This window comes from Cervus elaphus, chromosome 12 (genome assembly GCF_910594005.1).
Source record: "Cervus elaphus chromosome 12, mCerEla1.1, whole genome shotgun sequence".
Lineage (NCBI taxonomy): Eukaryota > Metazoa > Chordata > Mammalia > Artiodactyla > Cervidae > Cervus > Cervus elaphus.
The window spans coordinates 84,892,359-84,914,207 of record NC_057826.1 but is presented as its reverse complement, the minus strand read 5'-3'; the positions used below and the strand labels follow the sequence as shown (position 1 = coordinate 84,914,207).

The 21,849-nt window shown below is 49.4% G+C and overlaps 1 protein-coding gene across 2 annotated transcripts in view; it reads right to left on the bottom strand.

The window, feature by feature from the left end:
- The window catches only part of ITGA11 (integrin subunit alpha 11), a 130,030-nt gene that overhangs the window by 36,307 nt on the left and 71,874 nt on the right, over positions 1-21,849 (bottom strand). For both annotated transcript variants that reach the window (XM_043919816.1, XM_043919817.1), the window contains exons 6-11: positions 19,951-20,078; positions 18,430-18,578; positions 12,944-13,088; positions 12,443-12,608; positions 10,928-10,998; positions 881-1,025 (exon numbers count right to left, since the gene is read on the bottom strand). In XM_043919816.1, the coding sequence (XP_043775751.1) occupies positions 881-1,025; positions 10,928-10,998; positions 12,443-12,608; positions 12,944-13,088; positions 18,430-18,578; positions 19,951-20,078 (804 nt within the window). The remainder of the gene's footprint in view (positions 1-880; positions 1,026-10,927; positions 10,999-12,442; positions 12,609-12,943; positions 13,089-18,429; positions 18,579-19,950; positions 20,079-21,849) is intronic.

Genomic DNA, 21,849 nt, shown 5'->3' with positions numbered 1-21,849 from the left:
GGTCTCACAGCGGGGACCTGTCACCAGCAGGTCAATGACTCACACTTTTCTTTTTACGACCACCTTAAGGTGCTTAAGGTGAGCTTCCCTTGTGGCTCAGCTGGTAAAGAATCCTCCCGCAATGCAGGAGACCTGGGTTTGATCCCTGGGTTGGGAAGATCCCCTGGAGAAGGGAAGGCTACCCACTCCAGTATTCCACTCCAGTATTCTGGCCTGGAGAATTCCATGGACTAGATAGTCCATGGGGTTGCAAAGAGTCGGACACGACTGAGCGACTTTCACTCACACTAAGGTGCTTAATGGGAGATGACTTCCGCCTTGATTGTAAAGCAAAGATTCGGACATGACTGAGTGACTGAACGGAATTGAGCACATCCTCCACTTGCATTTTTGCCTTGGGGAGGCAGACTTCCTGCACTCAATTCTGAAAACATACCAACAGCTGCCGGAGAGTCTAGAGGCATGAATGGAAATAATTTCAGGTCAGACTGCTTGTCATTTATTCTGGCAGTCTGCAATCTTTTTGGCACCAGGCACTGGTTTTGTGAAAGACAATTTTTCCACGGATGGGGGCGGGGGTGTGGAGATGGGGAGTGGCAGATGAAGCTTCGCTCGCTTTCTCACCTCCTGCTGCATGGCCCGGTCCATGGCCTGGCCTGGGGACCCTGTTTATTCTACTGATGGAGAGCCCATGATGAGCCAGGCACGGTGCTGGTTGTGCTGGGTGTGCTGGATGCCAGTCTGGAGAGGCAACGACTCCTAACTGTGCTTGAATCAGCACAGACTATGCTGACAAGCCCCTCGTCTCGCTTTTGAGCATGACCCCCAAGTTCTCTCCTGGCCCACCGCCCACCAGCCGCCCCTCAGCCCTGCCTCTTACCCAGGTAGGCGCCATGGTTCTTGAGCTCCTCAGGGAATTCCTTCAGGTAAGACTCACGGAGAGGAATGACCTTCCCACTGCTGGTCTCCTTCAGCACAGCTCCGTTCCAGTCATAAGCGCCCACGGCTCCCAGCAGAATCCCGTCCTGACATCGGGGAGGGGGTGCACATCAGCTCATGTGCCCCAGGCTGGGAAGTTGCCCCACATCCACACCATGAAGCATCCACCTGCCGCCTTTGGCAACTCCTGCCCAGTTTGTTAATAGCCCAACTTCCAGCCAGAATTCTTGGCTTTAACAGGAGCTGAGGGCTTTCTTGCCCCATTCCGTTCTTAGGATAAAGCGGGTCAAGCTGATCCCAAGGATGGAATCTTAGGAAAGAAGGAATGTTCTAGAAACAAGTTCCAAATTCAGGACCAAGGTTGCATTCCATTCTGGGCTTCAGAACCTCTCTAGCAAATCCCTTGTTGCCATCCCTTCCTTCTGACACTCCTTTAAGTGATGAAAGTGAAAATTGCTCATTCGTGTCCAACTCTCTGTGACCCGTGGACTATAGTGGGTCCACTATAGTGGCCTATAGTCCATGGCATTCTCCAGGCCAGAATACTGGAGTGGGTAGCCTTTTCCTTCTCCAGGGGATCATCCCAACCCAGGGATGGAACTTAGATCTCCCACACTGCAGGCAGATTCTTTACCAGCTGAGCCACCAGGGAAGCCCCCTTCAAGTGGTGCGCAGTATGCTTTTCTGGGGCTTTCCAGGTGGCTCCAGTGTAAAGAACACACCTGCCAATGCAGGAGATGTAACAGACGTGGGTTTTATCCCTGGGTTGAGAAGATCCACTGGAGGAAGAAATGGCAAATCCACTCCAGTATTCTTGCCTGGAGCATCCCATGGCTAGAGGAGCCCGGCAAGCTAAAGGCCACGGGGTGGCACAGAGTCGGACACACTGAATCGACTTAGCATGCACACAATCCGTGTTTTTCCTCCCTCCTTTGCAGCGTGTGAGTTGCTTTCCTGTGTGTAAACGCTACTTCTTCATTCTTCAGTACAAATTCACTGTGTGTGTGTCTTACGTCAGACACTTGCTTAGCGCTGGGGATACTATCCCTGCCCCCACAGAGCTCACAGGCACTAAAGACATACACAGATAAACAGAATACCTGCAAACTGTGATAGCTGCCACACAGTGAGGGCTGTGATAAATCCTGGGGTGAGAGTGAATTTAGATTGAGATGGGGCTCAGGAAAAGCATTTTGAGCAAGTGATGCTCACCTAGACACCTGGAGAGATGAAATAATTTATGCAAAGGCGCTGAGGCTGGAGATAGTTCAGAGCCTTTGGCTTCAAGGAACTGAAAGCTATTCAATGGGGCTGGAGCCCCGAGTGAGAGGAGCAGGATGGTTCAGCATGGGGCTAGACAGGTAAGCCAGGGCCACGTTTGTGGCAGCCGGCACCTCAAGGACAGGAGGTTGTCTTTAATTACAGGGTAAGCAGATGCTCCGATGCCTAAGCAGGAAGATGGGAGCTCTAGCTCCCTGAGGGGAAACCTCCAGGGTCATTTCTGAGGACTGGACTGGGTCTATTCACTCTCTGGGCTGCCCCTGAACTGTATCTCCACCCCCAACCACCCACATACCTCGTGGACACAGGAAGATGAACAGTAATGACTCGGAAGAGGGAGAGAAGTGACTAGGGACAATGAGGGGCTGAGGAGGGGGGTGGAAGCAGGGGGGCCACCTTCCTGGGTCACCTTGGTGATCACGAGTCAGGGGCACCCTGTTTTGCCTCCCAGTTTTGGAATGTTAAAGCACAAGCTGGTGAAGTCATCTCTCTCCCACTAAGCCCTCCTTCAATCCAGCTGGTGGGTGGAATTTTAGGTTTCCCCACCACTGGTGCCCAGAGTACTGAATTTCTCCTTTCCTGGTGGCTCAGTTGGTAAAGAATCTGCCTGCAAGGCTGGAGACCCAGGTTCAGTCCCTCAGTGGGAAAGATCCCTTGGAGAGGACATGGCTACCAACTCCAGTATTCTTGCCTGGAAAATCCCATGGACAGAGGAGCCTGGTGGGCTATAGTCCATGGGGTCGCAAAGAGAAAGACACGACCGAGTGACTAAACCACCACCACCAAAGACAGGGACCAATGGAAAAATGTGACTCTGGCCTGGGGACAACAGAGCCATAACTAAACATACAGGCAGAGGCCTCAGCATTGATTTCATTACTGGGTGGAGGAGGCGAGATTGGGAACTGTAATAAGTTCCTTTTCTCATTTCCAAGGTTTCACTTTCAAGATGATCATATATAAGGATTAAAGTCCTAATATTTTAGAGGTTGTTCCGACAGGATGTTTTTACAGCTATAAATAAGCTGCTCTTGGGTGAGTCTGATGTGTTTGGTTTAATGTCGCGTTTTCTCATTAGCTTTCTCTCTCCTACTCTGGGCGCTTCAGCCTGGGAGAGCCTGACAATCCGTCGGGGCCAGGATCCAGGCCAGGGCCTCAGAGACTCCTGCCAACATTCCTTGCTCTTGGGGTGTGCTCCATTCTTTGCAAGATCCTTTCTCATCATTTGTGGGAGACCAGCAGGACAGTCACTATCTGCACTAGACTAATGAGCACCCAATATTCAGAGAGGGAAAGGGGGTTGCCTGAGGTCATGCAGCAAGTCAGTGGCAGGGCTGGGATGGAGTTGGTCAGAGGGAAAAAATGCTCACTGGCTTCCCCAGAAGCCCCTAGATTCTGCTTTCAGTATGACAGCAGGCCAGTCTGCTTCCTGCGGAGGCCTTTGAAGATGAATGTTTGGCTTTGCAGATGACTGGAAACCTCTGTGATGTACTGAGAAGGCCTGGCTTAACTGGGTGCCTGGGATTCAGCTGGGGGAGACCTGATGCTGACTCACCACATGTGAGGCTTGGCGGTTCCATCGGAATTTCTGCATTTGGCAGCGCTGGGCGGGCTGAGGGCTTCTGGGCCCTCACCTGATGCCAGTCCACCCCGGCAGTGGCTGCAGGCGGGCTTGTGGTCCTCTTGGGAGGCCCTTTCCCGAGCAGGGTCTCCTGGGGCCCTGCTGTGGACAGGGTGCCCTGTGAGGAGTGGGCTGGCTGAGACAGCAAGCCCAGGCCACCAAGGCAAACTTCAGGTGGTCACCATCTTTTCCCAGTTGGGAAAACCCAGACCTTTTGAGTTTGGAAAAAAATCTGGAAGCATGGAGCTGCAGAAAGGGCCAAAGCTTTGATAGAAGTAGCCAGGCATACCAGCCCAGCTGGGAAACAAACAGAAGGGCGTGGTGGGGAAGCTCTGTGCTCCTTGCTCCAGGTCTGGCACTGGCTCCCTGACTTACGGCCTCCTTCCCCGCGAGGTTTCTGGGGCTTCCACCAGATCAGGGTGCGCCTGGGTGGCAGCTGACCTTCCTGACTCTCTGTGCAGAAATGAGGACACGGGCTTGGTGGCCCCCAGAAGATCTAAGGCCAAGTGTGTGCCTTCCTGGAGGAGGACCTGTACCTGTATTTGCCTGAGTCCTCACCATCAGAGACTGCCAGCTCAGCGCTCAGCTGTCCTCTGACCGGTCCTGCAGCAGAATTACCTTCCTACCTCAGCTGAGTGCTCCCTCAGCTGATCTGTGACCAGATCTCCCCAAACTCAGTGTTCCTGCTCGACCCTGTCCCCAGCCAGGGTCGGGCCACATGCCCAGCACGGGAAGCCGCATAGTCTAGAACAGTGGTTCCCAACTGGGGGTGGCTTAGCCCCCAGGCAATATTTAGTAATGCCTGAAGTCAGCTTTGGTAGTTACAGCCCACGGTGGTGTTGGGGTTGCTATGGTGAGTAGAGACCAGGGATGCTGCTGACTACCTACGATGCACAGGATAGCCTCATGGCAAAGTAGTACCCAGCCCAGATGGTCAGTAGGCTGAGTAATCCCAGGCCCGGGATTAGACTGTGATCTATGGTGTCAGACATTCGAGCTCCACTTCTAGCTCCAAAGCCTCCAGCTGTGTGACCTTGGGAATGTTCCTCTTTCTCGCCTAGCCTAACGGTCCTCAGCTGTAAATAGTTCTGAGACTATTCTATAGTTCTGTAAATAGCTGTGAGAACTAGCATTTTGAATCCTTAGCAGGGTGCTTGGCAGCCAATAAGGACTGCATACATATTAGTTCCTCTCATTCATTAATTCAGCCATAAAGTACTTCCAGGGAGGCAGGGGTCCTCAAATCTCACAGTCAAGTTGGACCTACAGATGAGTCTGTGAGGAGTGATCTGATAGAGGTCAGGACAGCCTTTGAGGGCCCACAGGAGGGGGTGACCTGCTGAGGGGGTGGGTGGGTACCTGGCAGAGTTAGGATTTTAAGAAAAACTTCCTTGATTTATTGGTTGGTTAATCACTAAGTTGTGCCTGACTCTTTTGTGACCCTTTTGTGACTCTTTTGTGACTCTCTTGTGACTCTTTTGTGACTATTGCTCACCAGGATCTTCTGTCCATGGAATTTCCCAGGCAAGAATATTGGAGTGTGTTGCCATTTCCTTCTCCAGGGGATTTTCTGGACCCAGAGATCGAACCTAAGTCTCCTGCTTTGGCAGGCGGATTCTTTACCACTTGAGCCACCTGAGAAGCCCTCCTTGGCTTATTAGGAAGTCTCAAAATGCACACTTCTAGTTCCAAGCCTCAAGATTCAATTCCACACATATTTTTCAGACATCTGCTCAAAGGTTGAAGTTCAGAGGGGCAAAACGATTTGTCTGAGGCCACACAGCCAGACAGAGCTTTCCTCTGGCCTGGTAGTAATGGAATGAGGACACCGGCTGATAGCAGTTCCTGATGTTGGAGAGGCAGGGCTGTGGGGGCCGATGGAGGTGGCCCGTGGTGGTTCTGTTCACAGGGGGACCACCTAGGGGGCACGGAGTGCTGGTCTCCTCCCTCAGGCTCCCCTAGGGCTTCCTTGCCGCGTGTGCATTACCAGAGTGGTTGTAGGGAGGTCAGGACTCTGTCCCCTAGAGCACCTTCTAAGGCAAATACATCGTTAAGAGGGTGGATGATGCTTCACCTAGTTGCTCAGATTCTCTTGGTAGAAGATGTTTTCAACAAGCCTAGTGGAGCCTGAGGAAGCGATCAGCGCCTGGAGGTTGAGATGGGGTTGGGCAGGAAAGACCCAGAAATGGGCCTGCAGTCTTTCTGTGGAGAGGGGCCCTGCACCATACGTGGGGCTGAAAGCCGTAGGCTGGGGCAGTGAGGAGGGGGTGGGGGGTCAAAGGGCATGCTCTTACTTGACTATTCATTCCAGATCAGAGAGATGGTTATTTCTACTCAGAGGTCCTGGAACAATGGCCAGGAGTGGGGCGTTAGGCACCAGGGCACAGCCTGAGGACTTGGGGCTGGGCTTCTGGGGACCTGAAAGAACCAGAAATGTTTCCTGCCACCAGGGGTCAACTTGCAAAGAATCCAGAACAGCATGGCAGCAGGCCTTGGCCTCATGGGGGCAGCCTTGGCTGCCTGCCCCAGAGCTGGCAGGGGAAAAAATCCACCATCTAGGGATAAGGGGGCTCAAAAGGAGTTCACAGCCTTTAGGTATCAACCCCTCATTTCATCATTATGGATGAGTTTCTTTTACTTTTGATTAAATAAGATATGCAAAACGAGTTCAAATGCAAAACCCTTAGGAAAGATGACAACTTTAAGGCTTCAGCAGCTGAGAACCTTACATAGTCACCTCTAACCTTAGCTATCCTGTCCATGAGCCCAGGAGGGCTGGTGAAAAGGGCACAGGCTGAAGAGGCAGGGGGTGGATGGGGCTGTAGGTCTGGGGGGTAACCCCCCCCACCCCACACCACACTGCCTCAGCCTGTTTCAAATGTAACTGAGGCTGGTCCTCCTAGACCATCATGTACAGTTTAAAGAAAAAACACTCTGTTCTCATCCCGGGTGAGTGGCCAAGTCTTTTGTGTAGATAAGGTCCACCCTAATAAAACTGCTTCCTTCTGTAAACTTTCGTTGTTGGGGAGATTTATGGAGTGCAATGCAGGAGAGCCATCACCACGGGCATCAATTATTTATGGTCCTCTTCCTTCCGCCACATCTTCCCCTTGTGACCCATGGGGATTATAGGCTGAGAGCTATGGATCTCTTCTGCAAGGTTTCTGGTAGATTCATGCAGCTTTTTCTTGGTTACCCAGCTTGACAGAGAGTTCATCACCTCAGCAAGCCGCCAGCACTAATAGAAGCCACTCCAGCTCTCAGCAACCTTCACATTCATTTCCAAATGCTAATGGAACCGTTGGCTTACAAATCCATTCTAAAATTTGGTCAGGCATCCATAGCTAATTTTGCTGATGGTAATTTCCAGAATATTCTTTCTCCTTTTGGCTAATCAGGACTAGAGTTTCCTGGGGCTCTGGGTCCCTGGTTTTCCCAGCAACTCTGACTTCTGGTCATCATGCTGGAATGTAATAATGCCTGTGGCCTGGAGTTTTGGTTCATCCAGGGGCTTGGGGATATATGGGGATCTCCTCTCCTAACCTGGACTCTGGTCCTTTCTGTCTGTTGTTGCTTTTGCCCTTCCTAACTTGGAGCCTGCTTTCCTTGCTAGATAAGATGGCAGCAGACCAGGTGATCAGATCTGACCTTTCCTCTGCCATTTGTGAACATTCTGTGGGTCCTTCCCTTGGGACTAAGGATCCTTCCTTCTGACAGAGCTCAACAGGCCCAGGGCAATTGAAGACTCAACACATTTGCAGGAAGCAGCTGCCTGAGGCTGTCTAGGGAGCGTTTCCTGAGGAGATGGAGCCCCAAGGTTCCCCCAAGAGATGTACTCATTTGGGCTCAGGACCTGTTCTGGGCAAAGTTGAGAGGCTGGACCTTCTTGTCCCCAATCCCCAGATAGGTCTGACTGATCCTAAGAGCTGTGGGGGTTGGACTCCCAAGGACAGGACGGCTGTGGCCAATTATGATGGCATGACCAGCCTAGCACTGAAAAACCTCTGCACCCTAAAATAGCAACCCAATGGCCGGTCACAGTGCCAGACAGGCCACCATCACTGCACCAAACCTTTGAATTTGGAAGGATTTTATTTATTTAAACAAGTTATTTAAAAAGTCTTAAAGAGTCTCAAATACAAATGTAATCATTGTCTTTTTCTAAGTCTTATCAGATGAAAGCTTCCAGATGTCTGTCTCAAAACAAGACACAGGCTGACAGAAGAACTGGGGTCTCTATCTGCAGACTGGGGAGATGCCTCCTGGGTTTCTCCAGTTAGGGGAAGAGAACAAGAGTTGAGCGTGTAGAGGAAGCTGCAGGAGGCAGCTCATGACCTTGACCTCAGTAACAAGCTGAGGTCCTGAGCTACCGGCCTCCCCTTTGTAGCCAGGGAACGCTATTGATCCTGAAAGAACTCATCTTGTTTGACACATTCTGCTGCTTGGGCCATTGTCAAGGTTCAGCTACACTTCCCCAAATCCCTGAAGCTTGTCTTAACCTCCCTCCTCTCTAGAGTCCCTGACTGCTGGGCACACACAGATCACAATAACAGAAGCAGGAGACTGAACTTACCATTTAAGAGTCTTTCTCCCCAACTAGACTGTGAATTGCTGTCAGTTGAAATGTTACCTTCATCTCTATATATCCCAGTGCCTCACACACAGCCAGGCCCAAGGGGAGATGCTCAAAAACTGACCTTGGAATAGAAGATGGAGACATGGGACATTCTCTCTCTCTTGCTGTCCCCGCCATCACGGCTGGCCACCCGTGTGTGCTCAGCCTTCCCCAGTTCTGTGAGTATAACTTCCTCTCTCTTCTTATCTGCTGTCACCCATGGCTGCTGAAATCCTTGTCCTCAGGGGCCTGTCCAAGCCTCAGACTCCCCTGATCCTCCCCTGAATGTCCTTTCCCTTAGCCTGGGCCTTTCCTTCTGTAAAACCCTGATCACACACAGCCTTGGCAAGGACTGTTTTTGTTTTGTTTTTTACTAAACCATGCAGATCTTAATTCCCTGATTAGGGATCAAACTTGTGCCCCCGGTAGTGGAAGTGTAGAGTCTTAACCACTGGACCACCAGGGAAGTCCCTCATGCTGCCTTGATAAATGTTAGATGGGTCCATGTGGTTCCCCATTGAGCAGGGAGTCTCTACAGGGGCTCCATGGATGAGTGGGCCTGCTGAAGTTATACACCTGTACTCAGAAGAAGTCTGGAGTTTCTGTCATCTTATTCTCTAAGTTCAGGACTGCTGTTCTGCATTGTTTTCAGGCTGACTCCTATTTGGCAAGAACAAATTCTGCTTCCTTTGGATATCTTAGTTGCATTTGACAAATGCTTTTTGGATTTACTGAAACTGATTTTCTTTGTTGCATTTTCTAACTAGGCCTGACCCCCAGAGTCAGGAGTCCAGGGCTAGTCCAGCCGAAGCACAGAACTTAATACCTGACCTGTGTGAATGAATGCCCTTGCCGCTCCTGGTACACAGCCCCTTACCCTCAGACTGGGAGCTCCCTGAGGGCAGGGCTCTTGCCTCTGTACCTCCTGGGATAGAGCACAGGGCCCAGCACAGAAAAGGCACTGAAAAGATTTGCTAATGTGACCACCTAAAATGGGACAACTATTACCATCTGCTGACTCTGCAGGGCTGTTTTTGAGAATGAATGAGGCGCAGAAATTTTCTGAAAAAAAATTAAAGTGCTCGGCACATATTGCATGACTACTGTCAATATAGAGCAGTAATATTTATATCTTGCTGTATTCAATGGGCACGAGATAGTCCAGATGCAGCTCAGGAAACGCTGAGCGTGAGCCGCATTTCCGTCCATCTGCCCACTGTGTGCTAGGCATCCATACTCCTCCCCTCCGATCTGGGATCTCTGACTCAGGCCCCACTCAGATTCCACCCCCTCTCATGGAACAGCTGCTCAGTGTGGGGGAAAAGCATGAGGCTAATATTTCTCTCACTTGTATCACCTCAGCAGGTCATTCAGCCTTCCTGGGACGTGGCTTCTTTACCTGGAAACTGGGAATAAGGAACCCTGCCATGTTCACCTCACAGAGTGGGGAGAATTCAGAGGGTTAATGAAAGTGATGTGGAAGTGGGATGGACTGATAGGTCTTTTCTGGCAAATTGGGAGGCATGGTCCCTTCTCATGGGGCCAATGGGGCAGAGCACACGCACAAACCCAGGGCACCTATCCGCCCAGAGTATGCCACAGGGGCGTGTGCTGATACCAGCAACACAGGCTTTCCCCACATGTACTCTTGGGCAGGGCTAGACCTCCAAACAGCTTTAGAAGTAAAGCGTGCTCACAGCTATGGACGGCTCTGCCCCTCTGGCTGGCTTCCCAGGTGGCTCAGTGGCAAAGAATTCGCCTGCCAATGCAGGAGACTCAGGAGATGCGGGTTCAGTCCCTGGGTTGGGAAGATCCACTAGCGTAGGAAATTGTAACCCACTCCAGTATCCTTGCCTGGAAAATTCCATGGACAGAGGAGCCTGGCAGGACACGACTGGGTGACTGAGCAGGCATGCATATGCCCCTCTGGCAATCCTGTGAGGTTTCAGCCCCATCTTGAGAATCGGAACCAGGTGAGGCACATGCCCCAGACATAGCACAATGCTGGTGACACCATGGGTCTGCGTGGGACCTCTGCAACGTGACGCCGAGCCCGCATGCGGAGAGGCCCCTGTGGGCCGCCTTCTGGAGCACACCTGGGACTTCTGCCCACATGGACACAGGGCTGGGCCGCTCACACACAGGCTGCCTCAGGCATGCAGGGCACGGTTAGAGCCCAGGCAAGGGGTTTTGCCATTCTGGCCTAGGTTTTGCACAAGGCTCTGTGGACCCAACGGGACCCTTGGTCCTGAGGGACATGTCCCCACCAGCACCCTGCACAGAGAGGTCTTGAGACAGCTAATTGTTATTGATGATCTTGACTTCCTTCTTCTAGCCACAGAGATGAGAGGCAGAGAGTCCCCAAGAAAGAGAGCAAGGGGAATGAGAGACAGCCCAGGAATGGCAGGATAATGACCTAGGGAGCTAAGAAGAGTGAGAGGGTGGGAGGGCAGCTCTAAACCCATCCTTACCTCCACCACATGAGAGGAAAAGCCCGTCTGTGACATCTCCAGCCCGAAGGAGGTTTCATTCTTATTTGTGCCTAAAACAGAGGGACGGAAAGATGTCAGCTGCATGCATGACTTCTTAGTGCCAGACATGTCTGCAGGTCAGTCCCCAGCACCTGTGACCTGGAAGCACTTTCAGTGAGGTGAGACAGGGCCCCAAGTCTGAGTCCAGCTCATCCACCCCAACAGCAGGCCCCTTCCAGGTGGCCATGTGGGTTTATTATTAGCAACCCTGCTGAAAAGGGATTGGAACACCTTATATTACAGGGCACGCATACTATGAGAGTGTCAACATAGGGGAAAGATCCAGAAAAGTGCATGGAAAGAAATCATCTACATTGTTGGCAAGAAATGGAATTTCCCACTTTGTTCATTCCTACTATTCACCAGATTCGGTTCCAGATGCCTCTGGATGGTTTCCAAATTGTAAATCGACCCTTAGGAGGAAGAGTTGTCACCACCACAGATTTGCAGAAGGAATCCCATGTGTGTCAAAAACGCCTCCTTGCAGAGGGGCTCCAACGTGTCGATGCAGCCAATGTTCTCATCATACAAGGTGACCATTTTGAGAATAAATTCACTGATCTGGATGTTTAATTCTAGGGTAAGGGTCAGACTCAGGTCCATACTCTCTATTCCTTTATCATCATTTTTGAGGGCTAGTTTTTCTCTTTTCCTGTGTCTGCAGCTCATCATTTCCAATGCAGAGCAAGCTGCTCAGACTCTGGGATGCCACGCTGCCTTCTCTTTCTTTGACCCAGTGAGGCAAGGTCCCCCCTATAGCAGTGTACGATGCAAAGGAGCCCTGCGCAAATCAAAGCTGGAGTCTGAGTCATAAGGAGAGAGCAGTCTGAGGGAACCTTGCAAAACGGTGGGGTGGGAGGCGGCAGGACTCGGGGAGTAAGTGTTTCAGGCTGTGGAGTCGGGCTCAGCTGGGCTCAACTTGGGCTGCCAGATAAAATATGGGATGCTCAGTTAAGTTTGAATTTCAGACAAACAGTGAATGGTTTTTTAGTATGTCTGCCACAAATGTTGTATTTTATATTTGCTATATCTGGCAACCCTCATTCAAACCCCAATTCCTTCCCAAGTGGTGGGAACTCTGGCAAGTCAGTTACCTCCATGGTAAAAGGAGGAGCTTATCAGCAAAACCAGACTTCAAGGCTGTTTGGAAAGCATGGAGTCTCAGGTCCAGCATGCGAGCGCTGGGGTTTATCAGGAAGGGAGAACTTCTAAACCCTCCCATCCTGTGGGGCTGGATTTTTTTTTTTTTTTTTTTTTGATGTGGATCATTTTTTAAAGTCTTTATTGAATTTGTTACAATATTGCTTCTGTTGTTTATATTTTTTTTTTTTTTGGCCAGGACTTAGCTCCTCAATCAGGGATGCAACCCACACCCCCTGTGCTGAAGGTGTGGGGCTGGATTTCACTCACTTGGGCTTTACCTGCCATGAGCCCCTCTCAGGAAGCAGTGCTCACCTTCCAAGCTGAAGATCCTGTCCCCCAGGGCGTCGACAATGTCCTTCAGGGCCGCCTCATCAGTGACGTTGAAGAAGTGCTTGTCGTCGGGGTCACTGGCGATGTATTTAATTTCGTTCAGAAAAGCTTCTGGGTTGATGCCCCTGCGGTTGTAGTAGCCCAGGACCTGCCAGGGAACGGGGGGCCGGGGCGACAGACAGGACATGGCACAGACCTCCCCCACACCCAGGGCAGGCTGGAGCGCCTGCTCTAAGCTGCAGTGCTGGGGGAGGGAGGCTTGGAGGTGTTTTCTAGTTTCTGAGGTTTCAGAGCCTGCCTGGCAATGGAGGGAAGGAAAAACCCACAGCTGTTGTGAAGACGTAACAAGGACGGGCCCATTTGAGGGCCCGGATGGTTAGTTCACTGCCCAGAAAACACTCTCCCATCCACAGAGTCCCCGGGGGGTTGATGGCAAAGCCTCTAGAAGGTAAGCTGGGGTGGGATGGGTGGGGCAGGACTCACGGCCACGGCGTATCTGGTCACGTTGTCCCTCTCGCTTTGCTGGATCACCTTCTCTAGGTCCGGACTGTCGTGGGACTCCCCATCTGTGATGACAATCATCACCTTCTTGGCCCCTTTCCTTCCGCCCTTCTGGAAAGCCTCTGAGCTGGAACCCGAGCACAGGGGAGGGTCACAGAGGGAAGTGGGGATGGAGCAACCCCCCAACCTCCTGCAGAGGCGCGGCCACGGGAGCCGGGGCTAAGCCCCCCAGCAACACTACAGGTGTTGGAACCTCAAACCAAAGAAGCAGCTGGATTGAGACACCCAGACTACTTGTCCGCTTGGCTGCTCAGATGGGTCTTAAATCTGCTTGTCTTTATGTTTATTTATTTTTAAAAATTTAAAATTTTATTTGAGTATAGTTGCTTTACAATGTTGTGTTAGTTGCTGCTATATAGCATATTGAATCAGCTATATGTATACATTATGTGGGCTTCCCTTGTGGCTTCACTGGTAAAAAAAATCTGCCTGCAATGCGAGAGATCAGGGTTTGGTCCCTGGGTCTACATATCTATACATATATACATGCATGTATACATACACATACATACATACATATATCCCCTCTTTTTTGGGTTTCCTACCCATTTATGTCACCACAGAGCATCCCTTGTGCTATACAGTAGGTTCTAATTAGTTATCTATTTTAGACACAGTATCAATAGTGTATATATGTCAATCCTAATCTCCTAGTCCATCCCACCCCCACTTCCCCCTTGTTACCCATGCGTTTGTTCTCTATGTCTGTGTGTCTATTTCTGTTTTGCAAATAAGTTAATCTATACCATTTTTTCTAGATTCCATATACATATGTGCATTACTATGTATTTGCTTTTCTCTTTCTGACTTACTTCACTCTGTATGACAGACTCTAGGTCCATCCACATCTCGGCAAATGGCACAATTTCGTTTCTTTTTATGGCTGAGCAACATTCAAATCTGCTTGTCTTTAAAAAGTGACTTAAAAAAAAAATAATAAAAAAAAAATAAAAAAAAAAAATAAATAAAAAGTGACTTAAAAACCCCTCTCAAGTCCTGATCATGCTGCTTTGGGCAAGCAGAAGGGAGGGGGTGGTTCTGGGAGGGGAGTTCAGGGTCAGGTGGAGACCTTTAGAGGCCCTAATTTCATGGTTCAAAAACCTCGGTGCACATTAGAATCACCTGGGGAATTAAAATAAAAATGATGCCAGGCCCCTCCTGGACTCATGGAATCAGAATCTCCGGAGTGTGGTCTGGGCACTGGAATTTTCCAACAGTTCTAATGAACACGGGGGTTTGAGAACCACTTCCCTAAGGTCTGAAAGGTGATGATCCAGAGCAATTTAACACCCAAGCAAATGTGTGTGATGAAGTGTGACAAAGATTTTTCCCAGGAGAACCACTTTGATTCTATTTTGGGAACTATTAAATATCAAATTCTATGACAAATATTCGTCTTTCTTGCTTTTTATTTTGTTTTCAGTGGCCAGAGCAGGTGCTTGGCCTGCTTGCTGGGCAGTCCAGCCAGGGGCCTGGGGGCTGGCATGCTGTGGGCAGACTCTCGCAGCTGGTGACCCATCTATGAAGCAGAAAAAATTGGCTCCTGATAACATCACTAGCTATTGGTGCCTGTGTGGCCAACTCTCCTTCAGACTGTGAGGTTCTGAATTTTCCAATAAGGAACTAAAAACAAATGTTATCCTTAGGCACTGCAGTAATTCCTCACGGGTCTGACCCATAGATTTAAGCACCATGATGCCAGGTTAAATTCCACCTCCAGGCTCCAAAGCGTTGGTTACCAGAGGTATCTTTTGTTACACAGCAAGTTGATGAGCTGACATGCATGATTTAGATGCTGAGGAATTCACAAAAGTTAGAATAAATTAGTTCAGAGCATTTTCAAGCTACCAGTTAAGAGAAACGGACCATCTGCCACTCTGAGAAATTCTATGATATTCTGGATATGCTGGCTTAAAAAAACCCCTCTAATTTTAGTAAGAGGCGTGGACTGAGGCACACTTGACAGGACAGAATATAGAGAATATTTTGGGCTTAAGCCCGACTCAGTGGAGGGAGTCTACGAGCCCCTCAGAGGAGACTCAAGATGCTCCCAGACCTTCTTGGAGGGCCAGGTCCAGGAACAAAACTTCAGGAGAAAAAAATATGGCAGGGGAAACACAGGTTCTATTACATGTAGAGCCAAGGACATTTCAGGATTATATTTCCATAGAGTGGAATGGTGTGAATATCTGTATGAATCTGTAATTGTGTAAATACTGGCACGAGTCATCGGATTTAAAATTGTGAATTTGTACTATGTAAAAGACTTGGATTTGTTGCTTTGTAAATTAGACTATAACTTCCTGGAGAGCAGTGAGAGCTTTATACTCATGATAGGTTCCGTGAACCTGGAAGCCAGGGTGACCGGGTGGAGAAAGCAGGTCGTATCACGTCCCCTTTCTGCTCAAATCCTGTCCTGGCTCCCATTTCTCCCAGGTCCTGACAGACCCTCAGTGACCCTTCTGACCCCTTCTCCTGCTGGAATCTTTCCTGATCCTGGGACCACCAGGCACATTCTTGTCTTAGGGCCTTTATCAGAGCTTCTCCCTCTTGGAACTTCCTCCACTCAGCACCCCGCTGGCCAACTTGCTCGCCTCTTTCAAGTCTCCACTCAAATGTTAGTTCTCAGTGAAGCCTTCCCTGACTTCCCCGTTAATGCTGATTAAGTATGTCTTCTCCACCCTGCTTGACTGCCTTTACCAGGCTGTATTTTCCACCCCCCACCCCCACCCCAGGCTTGCCAGTGGCTCAGTGATAAAGAATTCACATGCCAATGCAGGAGACACAGGTTCAATCCCTGGGTCAGGTAGATACCCTGGAGAAGAAAATGGCAACCAACTCTAGTATTCTTGCTGGGATAAACCCATGGACAGAGGAGCCTGATGGTCTGCAGTTGATGGTGTTGCAGAGGGTCGAATATAACTTAGAGACCAAACAACAAGAAAATTTTTCCATCATATCTTGTATCTCCTAGCATACTATATATATATATATATATATTTTTTTTTTTTTTTTTTTTTTGCTTATTGTCCGCCTCACCCTCAGCTTCACAAAGGCAGGACATTTATCTGTTTTGTTCACTGATTCATCCTGAGTACCTAAAACTGCGTGAGGCATATAGTAGATGCTCAATAAAAAGTGTTGAATGAACAAAGGTGGCATCACAACGCTGCCCCGCCCCCTCCCCTAAAGCCACATGTGGCTACCAGAGTCACCTTCATATGCACATCTGATGATGACATTCTTGTCCTTAAGAACCTTCACTGGCCACTCACACTTGCTTTGGCTACAACAGTACCACTCTCATAATCTAGTTCCAAACCTTTGCAGCTTCCGGGCTTACTATCCCCCCAACACAAACTGTGCTCAGGAGCAAAGCTCTGAACATAAATGTTCCTTGACTTCCCCTCTCCTCTGTTCTTACTGGGGCAGAATGTCTTCTCTACCTCTCCCTGCTGGAATCCTGGCATCTTCCTAGGACAGGTCAGATGTCCCCCAATCCTGGCAGTCCTCCCAAGACCCTCCCTTGGAACCTTCCCTCTCTCATCCTCACTGAGTTAGGCTGACACTTATCAGAGATTCCCTATTAAGCCTGGGATCACGAGTTACCATTTTTATAAACCCTCAAGTCCATGGCCTGGATCTTTTATTTTAGTAGGTGCACAGAAAAAAATGCACTATGAATAGCTGAGTGAGGAAAGAAAACCTTTGCCCTTAGAAGGAGCCAGCTGTAATTTGGACCCCAGACTTGGCCAGGCAGAGCAGATTTGAAAGTTCACTTGAGGTGCAGGTTGCACACCCCAGCGGTGCTTGTGAGTCACGATGGTTCAAGTCCCTAGGTGAGTCAGACACTTACACTTAGCCTGGGGGAGATGGGCTGCGAAATGAGATGCAAACAGTGGGCTGCACCCCGATGGGAGTCAGTCAGCTTCTCACTGATAGCTCAGTGGGTGTGGGCTTCCTCATTTCTCCACTGGCCACTTCACAGGGCCTACTCGGGGGTCTCAGGGGCTCACCCCCATGAAGACAAAACAGCAGCAAGGGCCCATTTCTCAGGAGGGTGAGTAAGAGCCATCTTTACAAACAGAGATGCTCATTTAGGGAAAAAGCTTGAGCAAGTTTTATCAGCAGACAGAAATACGCTGGTGGAGCATATAATCATAAGGAGTTGTGAGGTTGGAAAACACTCTTTGACCACACGAAATCATGTCACTACTAAATAGCTCCCACATTGCAGAATTCTGCTAAACACATTGACTAACCCTACTTGAGGGGGGATTATAAGGTAATGGGACTGTGGTCTCAATGAACATAGCAGAGCTCATATTCGTAGGTATAAAATTTATACATTTAAATCTTCATGCCTTGGACACAGTCATCTTGGGAGTTTAGGCTACAGCTGGAAAGATCTGGGGAAACTGACTTTAAAATCATTCACTGATTCCAGTGTGGGTGAGTATGGTGTTCTGAGCAATGTCAGGGTCACTGGAATAAGCACGTAGCTATCTGGATGGCTATAAATAACATTGATTTCACTGTGAGTTCTTGTGTCACATTTAAAAAGCCAGCCTCATGGCTCTATAATCTCAGATGTTAGATTTAACCCTGTTACTCACATTCCGCTGATGAAAAATACCCCACAAGAAGATTTTGTCCTTATGTGACCCACACACTTTTGATAGGGTCTCAGTGGTAGAAGATATTTCCTGAAGTTGGCAGCAAAAATATCCCCTGTCCCCCAAAGGCTCTTCTGTGATGTGACCTTGCCATTCCTCCATCAAGGAGGGAAATTAAATTCTCTTCTCCTTGAACCTGAGCTGGCCTTAGGGACTTGCTCAATCATAGACTATGGCAGGGAATTCCCTGGTAGTCCAGAGGTTAGGACTTCATGCTTCCAGTGCAGGAGACAGGGGTTCAATCCTCAGTCAAGGAACTAAGATCTCACATTCTGTGTGGCACAGCCAAAAGAAAACTATGACAGAAGTTATATTCTGGGGCTTCTGCAGCTAGGTCACAGGCAGTCTTGGAGTTCCTGCCTGGGTCCCTTGGAAAACTTCCTCTCAAAGGCTGACTGCCATAAAGTGAGAGTGTCAAGCCACATGCCCACGCACAGGAGCTCAGACTGCCAGCCTCAGCTGGACTCCCAGCCCACAGCCAGCCTCCACTGCCAGCCATGTGAGCGTGCCATTCTGGATGACCAGTCCAGTTGAACCTTCAGGTGACAACAGCACCAGCTAACACCAGACTTTAACCACACGAGAGAACCCGAGGGGAGCTGACGGCTGAGCCCAGCCAACGCCCAGTACTTGGAGGGGTTAATTATTGTCTCTTCAGACACTAAATTTGGCGGGGCAGTAATAGATAACTAGAACAGTATCTGAGATCTAGAAAAATTAATCTTTTTTTACCGAGCAAATTCAATTCCAAATGCCGTCCGGGTTTCTGTCCCTCCTCTCTGCTCGATGTGGCTGGCAGCTTCCACCACGTCCCTCACAGACCTGTAGTCGTTGAGGTGAAATTCGTGTACCACGTCTTCCCCATACTGCACAACTCCAACCTGCGAGTCCAAGGAGAGGGCGACAGAATGTCTTGACCCCTGAAGGCTGGCCCTTTGGGGATGAGGCCTCCTGGAGTCATCTCTCTGGGACTGGTCAGGAGTGAGGAGGCCTGGGGACCTTCCGAAGGGAGAGGGATTAAGCCAAAGGGAAGCAGGTTCTGCCAAGTCCTGGGAATGAATGGCTGGCTTGGTGAGACAAGTGGGAGGTGCCTATCGAAAGAGGAGACTGATCTAAAAGACCCAGCAGATTAAGTTTCTTACTTAAAAAGACAGAAGTTGAGCACAGAATTGAAATCTAAAATCTTAGGAATACTGTGGGAGGATGGGCTATGGCATTGTTCACCAAAATCTGGAGCTAAGATTCTTTACATTTTGGAAGAGAAGTCTGAAATATTAATTAGCCTCAAATATTAATAGCCTTAAAAGAAACAAAATCTGAAAAGAATAAACAAAACCTAACTGTAGTAGGACTAGACTGAACAAACACTACTGTTGGATGGGCCCACAGAGTCTGTTTGGTAAGGGTGCATTTCCGAACGCTGAATTTTCACCTGGCATACCCTAAAACAGTTTCCCAGGGGGTGGGGAACTCATCACTTCATGAGAAAGCCCACTCCCTTTTTACCAGCTTTGATTGCTACAAAACAGTTTCTTAGGGCTTCCTAATGGCCCAGTTGTAGAGAGTCTGCCTGTCAATGCAGAAGACATGGGTTCGATCCCTGCTCTGGGAAGATCCACATGCCTTGGAGCAACGAAGCCCGAGCACGATGACTACTAAGCCCGTGTACTGCCCCTAGGTAGCCCCCATTTGCTGCAGCTAGAGAAAAACCTGCGTGTCAATGAAGACACAGCACAGCCAAAAATAAATACATAAAATTATTAAATAAACACTTTCTTAGATGACTTGAAATCTGCCACCTTGTCATTTCTATTCACTGGTCCTCATTTGGCCTGCCAAAACAATACAGAACAAACCTCCCCCCTCACTGGCTAGGCAGCATTTCAAATATGTGCTGGCAGCTACGACAACTTCCCCAGTCTCTGCTCCAAGATCAAAGAGTCTAACTCTCCCCCTGCCTCACCCAGCGGGATTCTGCTGCCTTCTCACACTCTCTGGCTGATCAAAGTTTTTGTTAATAGATGGTGTCCATCCCAGAGGACAGTGGTTGATCCCACCCAATGATGCTTTTCCCAAACTGTCCCTTGATGTGCCCAGTGGAGATGGGTGTCTTGGGCTGCAGGGCCCTGTTGCTGGCCCTTTCACCCACATCTTTCTAGTGCATGCAAAGACACTCCCCCACACCTCAGGGCAGCATCTGCCATGGTTTGGGGGGCCCTGTTTGGAGGAGGAGAGAGTCCCAGCCATGCTCACCTGGATCTGCCCGGGGCCAATGTAAAACTTCTTCAGGATGTTGATGAGGAAGTGCTGAACCTCTACCCAGGGGTAGATGCTGTTGGAACCGTCCAGGACAATGACGATGTCCATGTAAGTCTGGCACCCTGGGGAGCAAGGACACGGTCACAGGTACCCCAGGAGCCAGTGTCTGAAAATCTCTGGTTCCCTGAATGATTGTCCAAGAAGCCCGGTCTGGGAGCCGTCTTGAGGCTGAACATTTATTTGGGCCACGTGAGAGAGGAGCCCAGGAATTCCTGATGCTGCTCCATGGCTCTGAGCTGGCTGTCTAAACACAGCATCAATTAAGCCAGAATGCCTCTGCTCCTTATCAGGAACTGACCACCATTGGGTCCTTGTTTGGGAGACAGCCAACACTGCCCAAATCTGTAGTTCATTATTGTGTATTTTACAGTAATACGCAGGCTGGCATTTACCACTTTCAGCTCAAATGAATGGGCTTCACTTCTTAGGAGGGAGGCATGGTGTAATGGCTAGAAATGTGGAATCTGGCATCAGACTGTTTGACCTCTGGCTTTGACCTTGGACAAGTTACTTAACAACTTGGCATTGGTTTTCACTTCTGTGAAAGAGGCACAATGATAGTAGAGGATTGCTACGAGGAATTAACAAGGTGATGCTTCAGGGGCTGAACTCAAGAATCTTAGCTGATCCTCATGTTATTTTTTTAACCAAACCAGTTTGTTAACATAGTAATGACATCATCAGGTCAAGCTCTTGTGCCTTGATCTCTGCTTTGAGTCTGAAAGTTTCTCTATATTCTTGTAATATGAATACCAAATTAAAATGAATAATGGCAACAGAATGAATAATGAAACCTTGGTACCATAACAAATGGAAAAGGCGTCTTTTAACATCTAAGGAATTGATTTCTGTTTGTGAAACAGCTGGGGTTACTCTGAAATAAGATATCATGAATCTTATATGATATATACTAAACTATACCACATTGAAATACTGGGCACCTGCTTATTTTCATTGGAGGATTTTTACACTATTTTCAAATAAATCTACTTTATAGCAATATAGCGGGGGATGGGAGGTGGGGGGTGCTTTGTGAGTCAGCCACTCCAGTAACTCCTGAATCGTGGAGGTGCAGCGTGTGGACAGCAGTGCTCACCAGAAGGCCAAGGTGGTGGGTTTGAGCCCAGGCGCCTGCCCGGGCTCTGTGTTTGGGAGAGCACTTTAGAGGCTCTGGGTGGCTCGGATGCTCAGGGTCGCCTCTGCTTTAGGAGAAGCTGTGTGGATGGCTCTCGTCTCGTCTGCATGTGATGGTCCTACGCCTCCAGGCTGATGGTGCCCGATAACTTGGTCCTTCTCGAGTGTACTGCAGCCCCACACCTCTGGATCCAGCATGTGCTGGAGTGCTGCACGGTGCCGGCAGCCGTGAGGACGAGAGACAGAAATGCCTTGATTGGGGGGGGGGGAGCGGTTCTAATCTACTGGTAGGGACCAGGTTTCTTTTAAAGCCAGTTTTATTATTAGAATGCATGTATTAGTACTGATCTCTTTCTTAAGATTTCAAAATTTTTTTCAAGACACCTTGGGAAGAGCCTTGCTTTAGGTCTGCGGTTTTGAAACATGGCTACACACACTTCTGAACACAAATGCACGCACGTGTGTACACGCACCTGGGCCTCCCAGAACCACCTCCTCACCCCACTGACCAAGCGCCAAGCAGATCAGATCCCAGGTCATTACCCCTTGCCCCCGCCACCCCTGCCAACACCACGGAGGATCTAACTCAGCAGGTCTAGGGTGAGACCCCAGGTGCATGTACACACGTGCGTGCTCTCCCACTGATGTGTGAGAACAGAATCGAAGCCCCTCATCACCCCTAAGAGGACCACTTCCCAG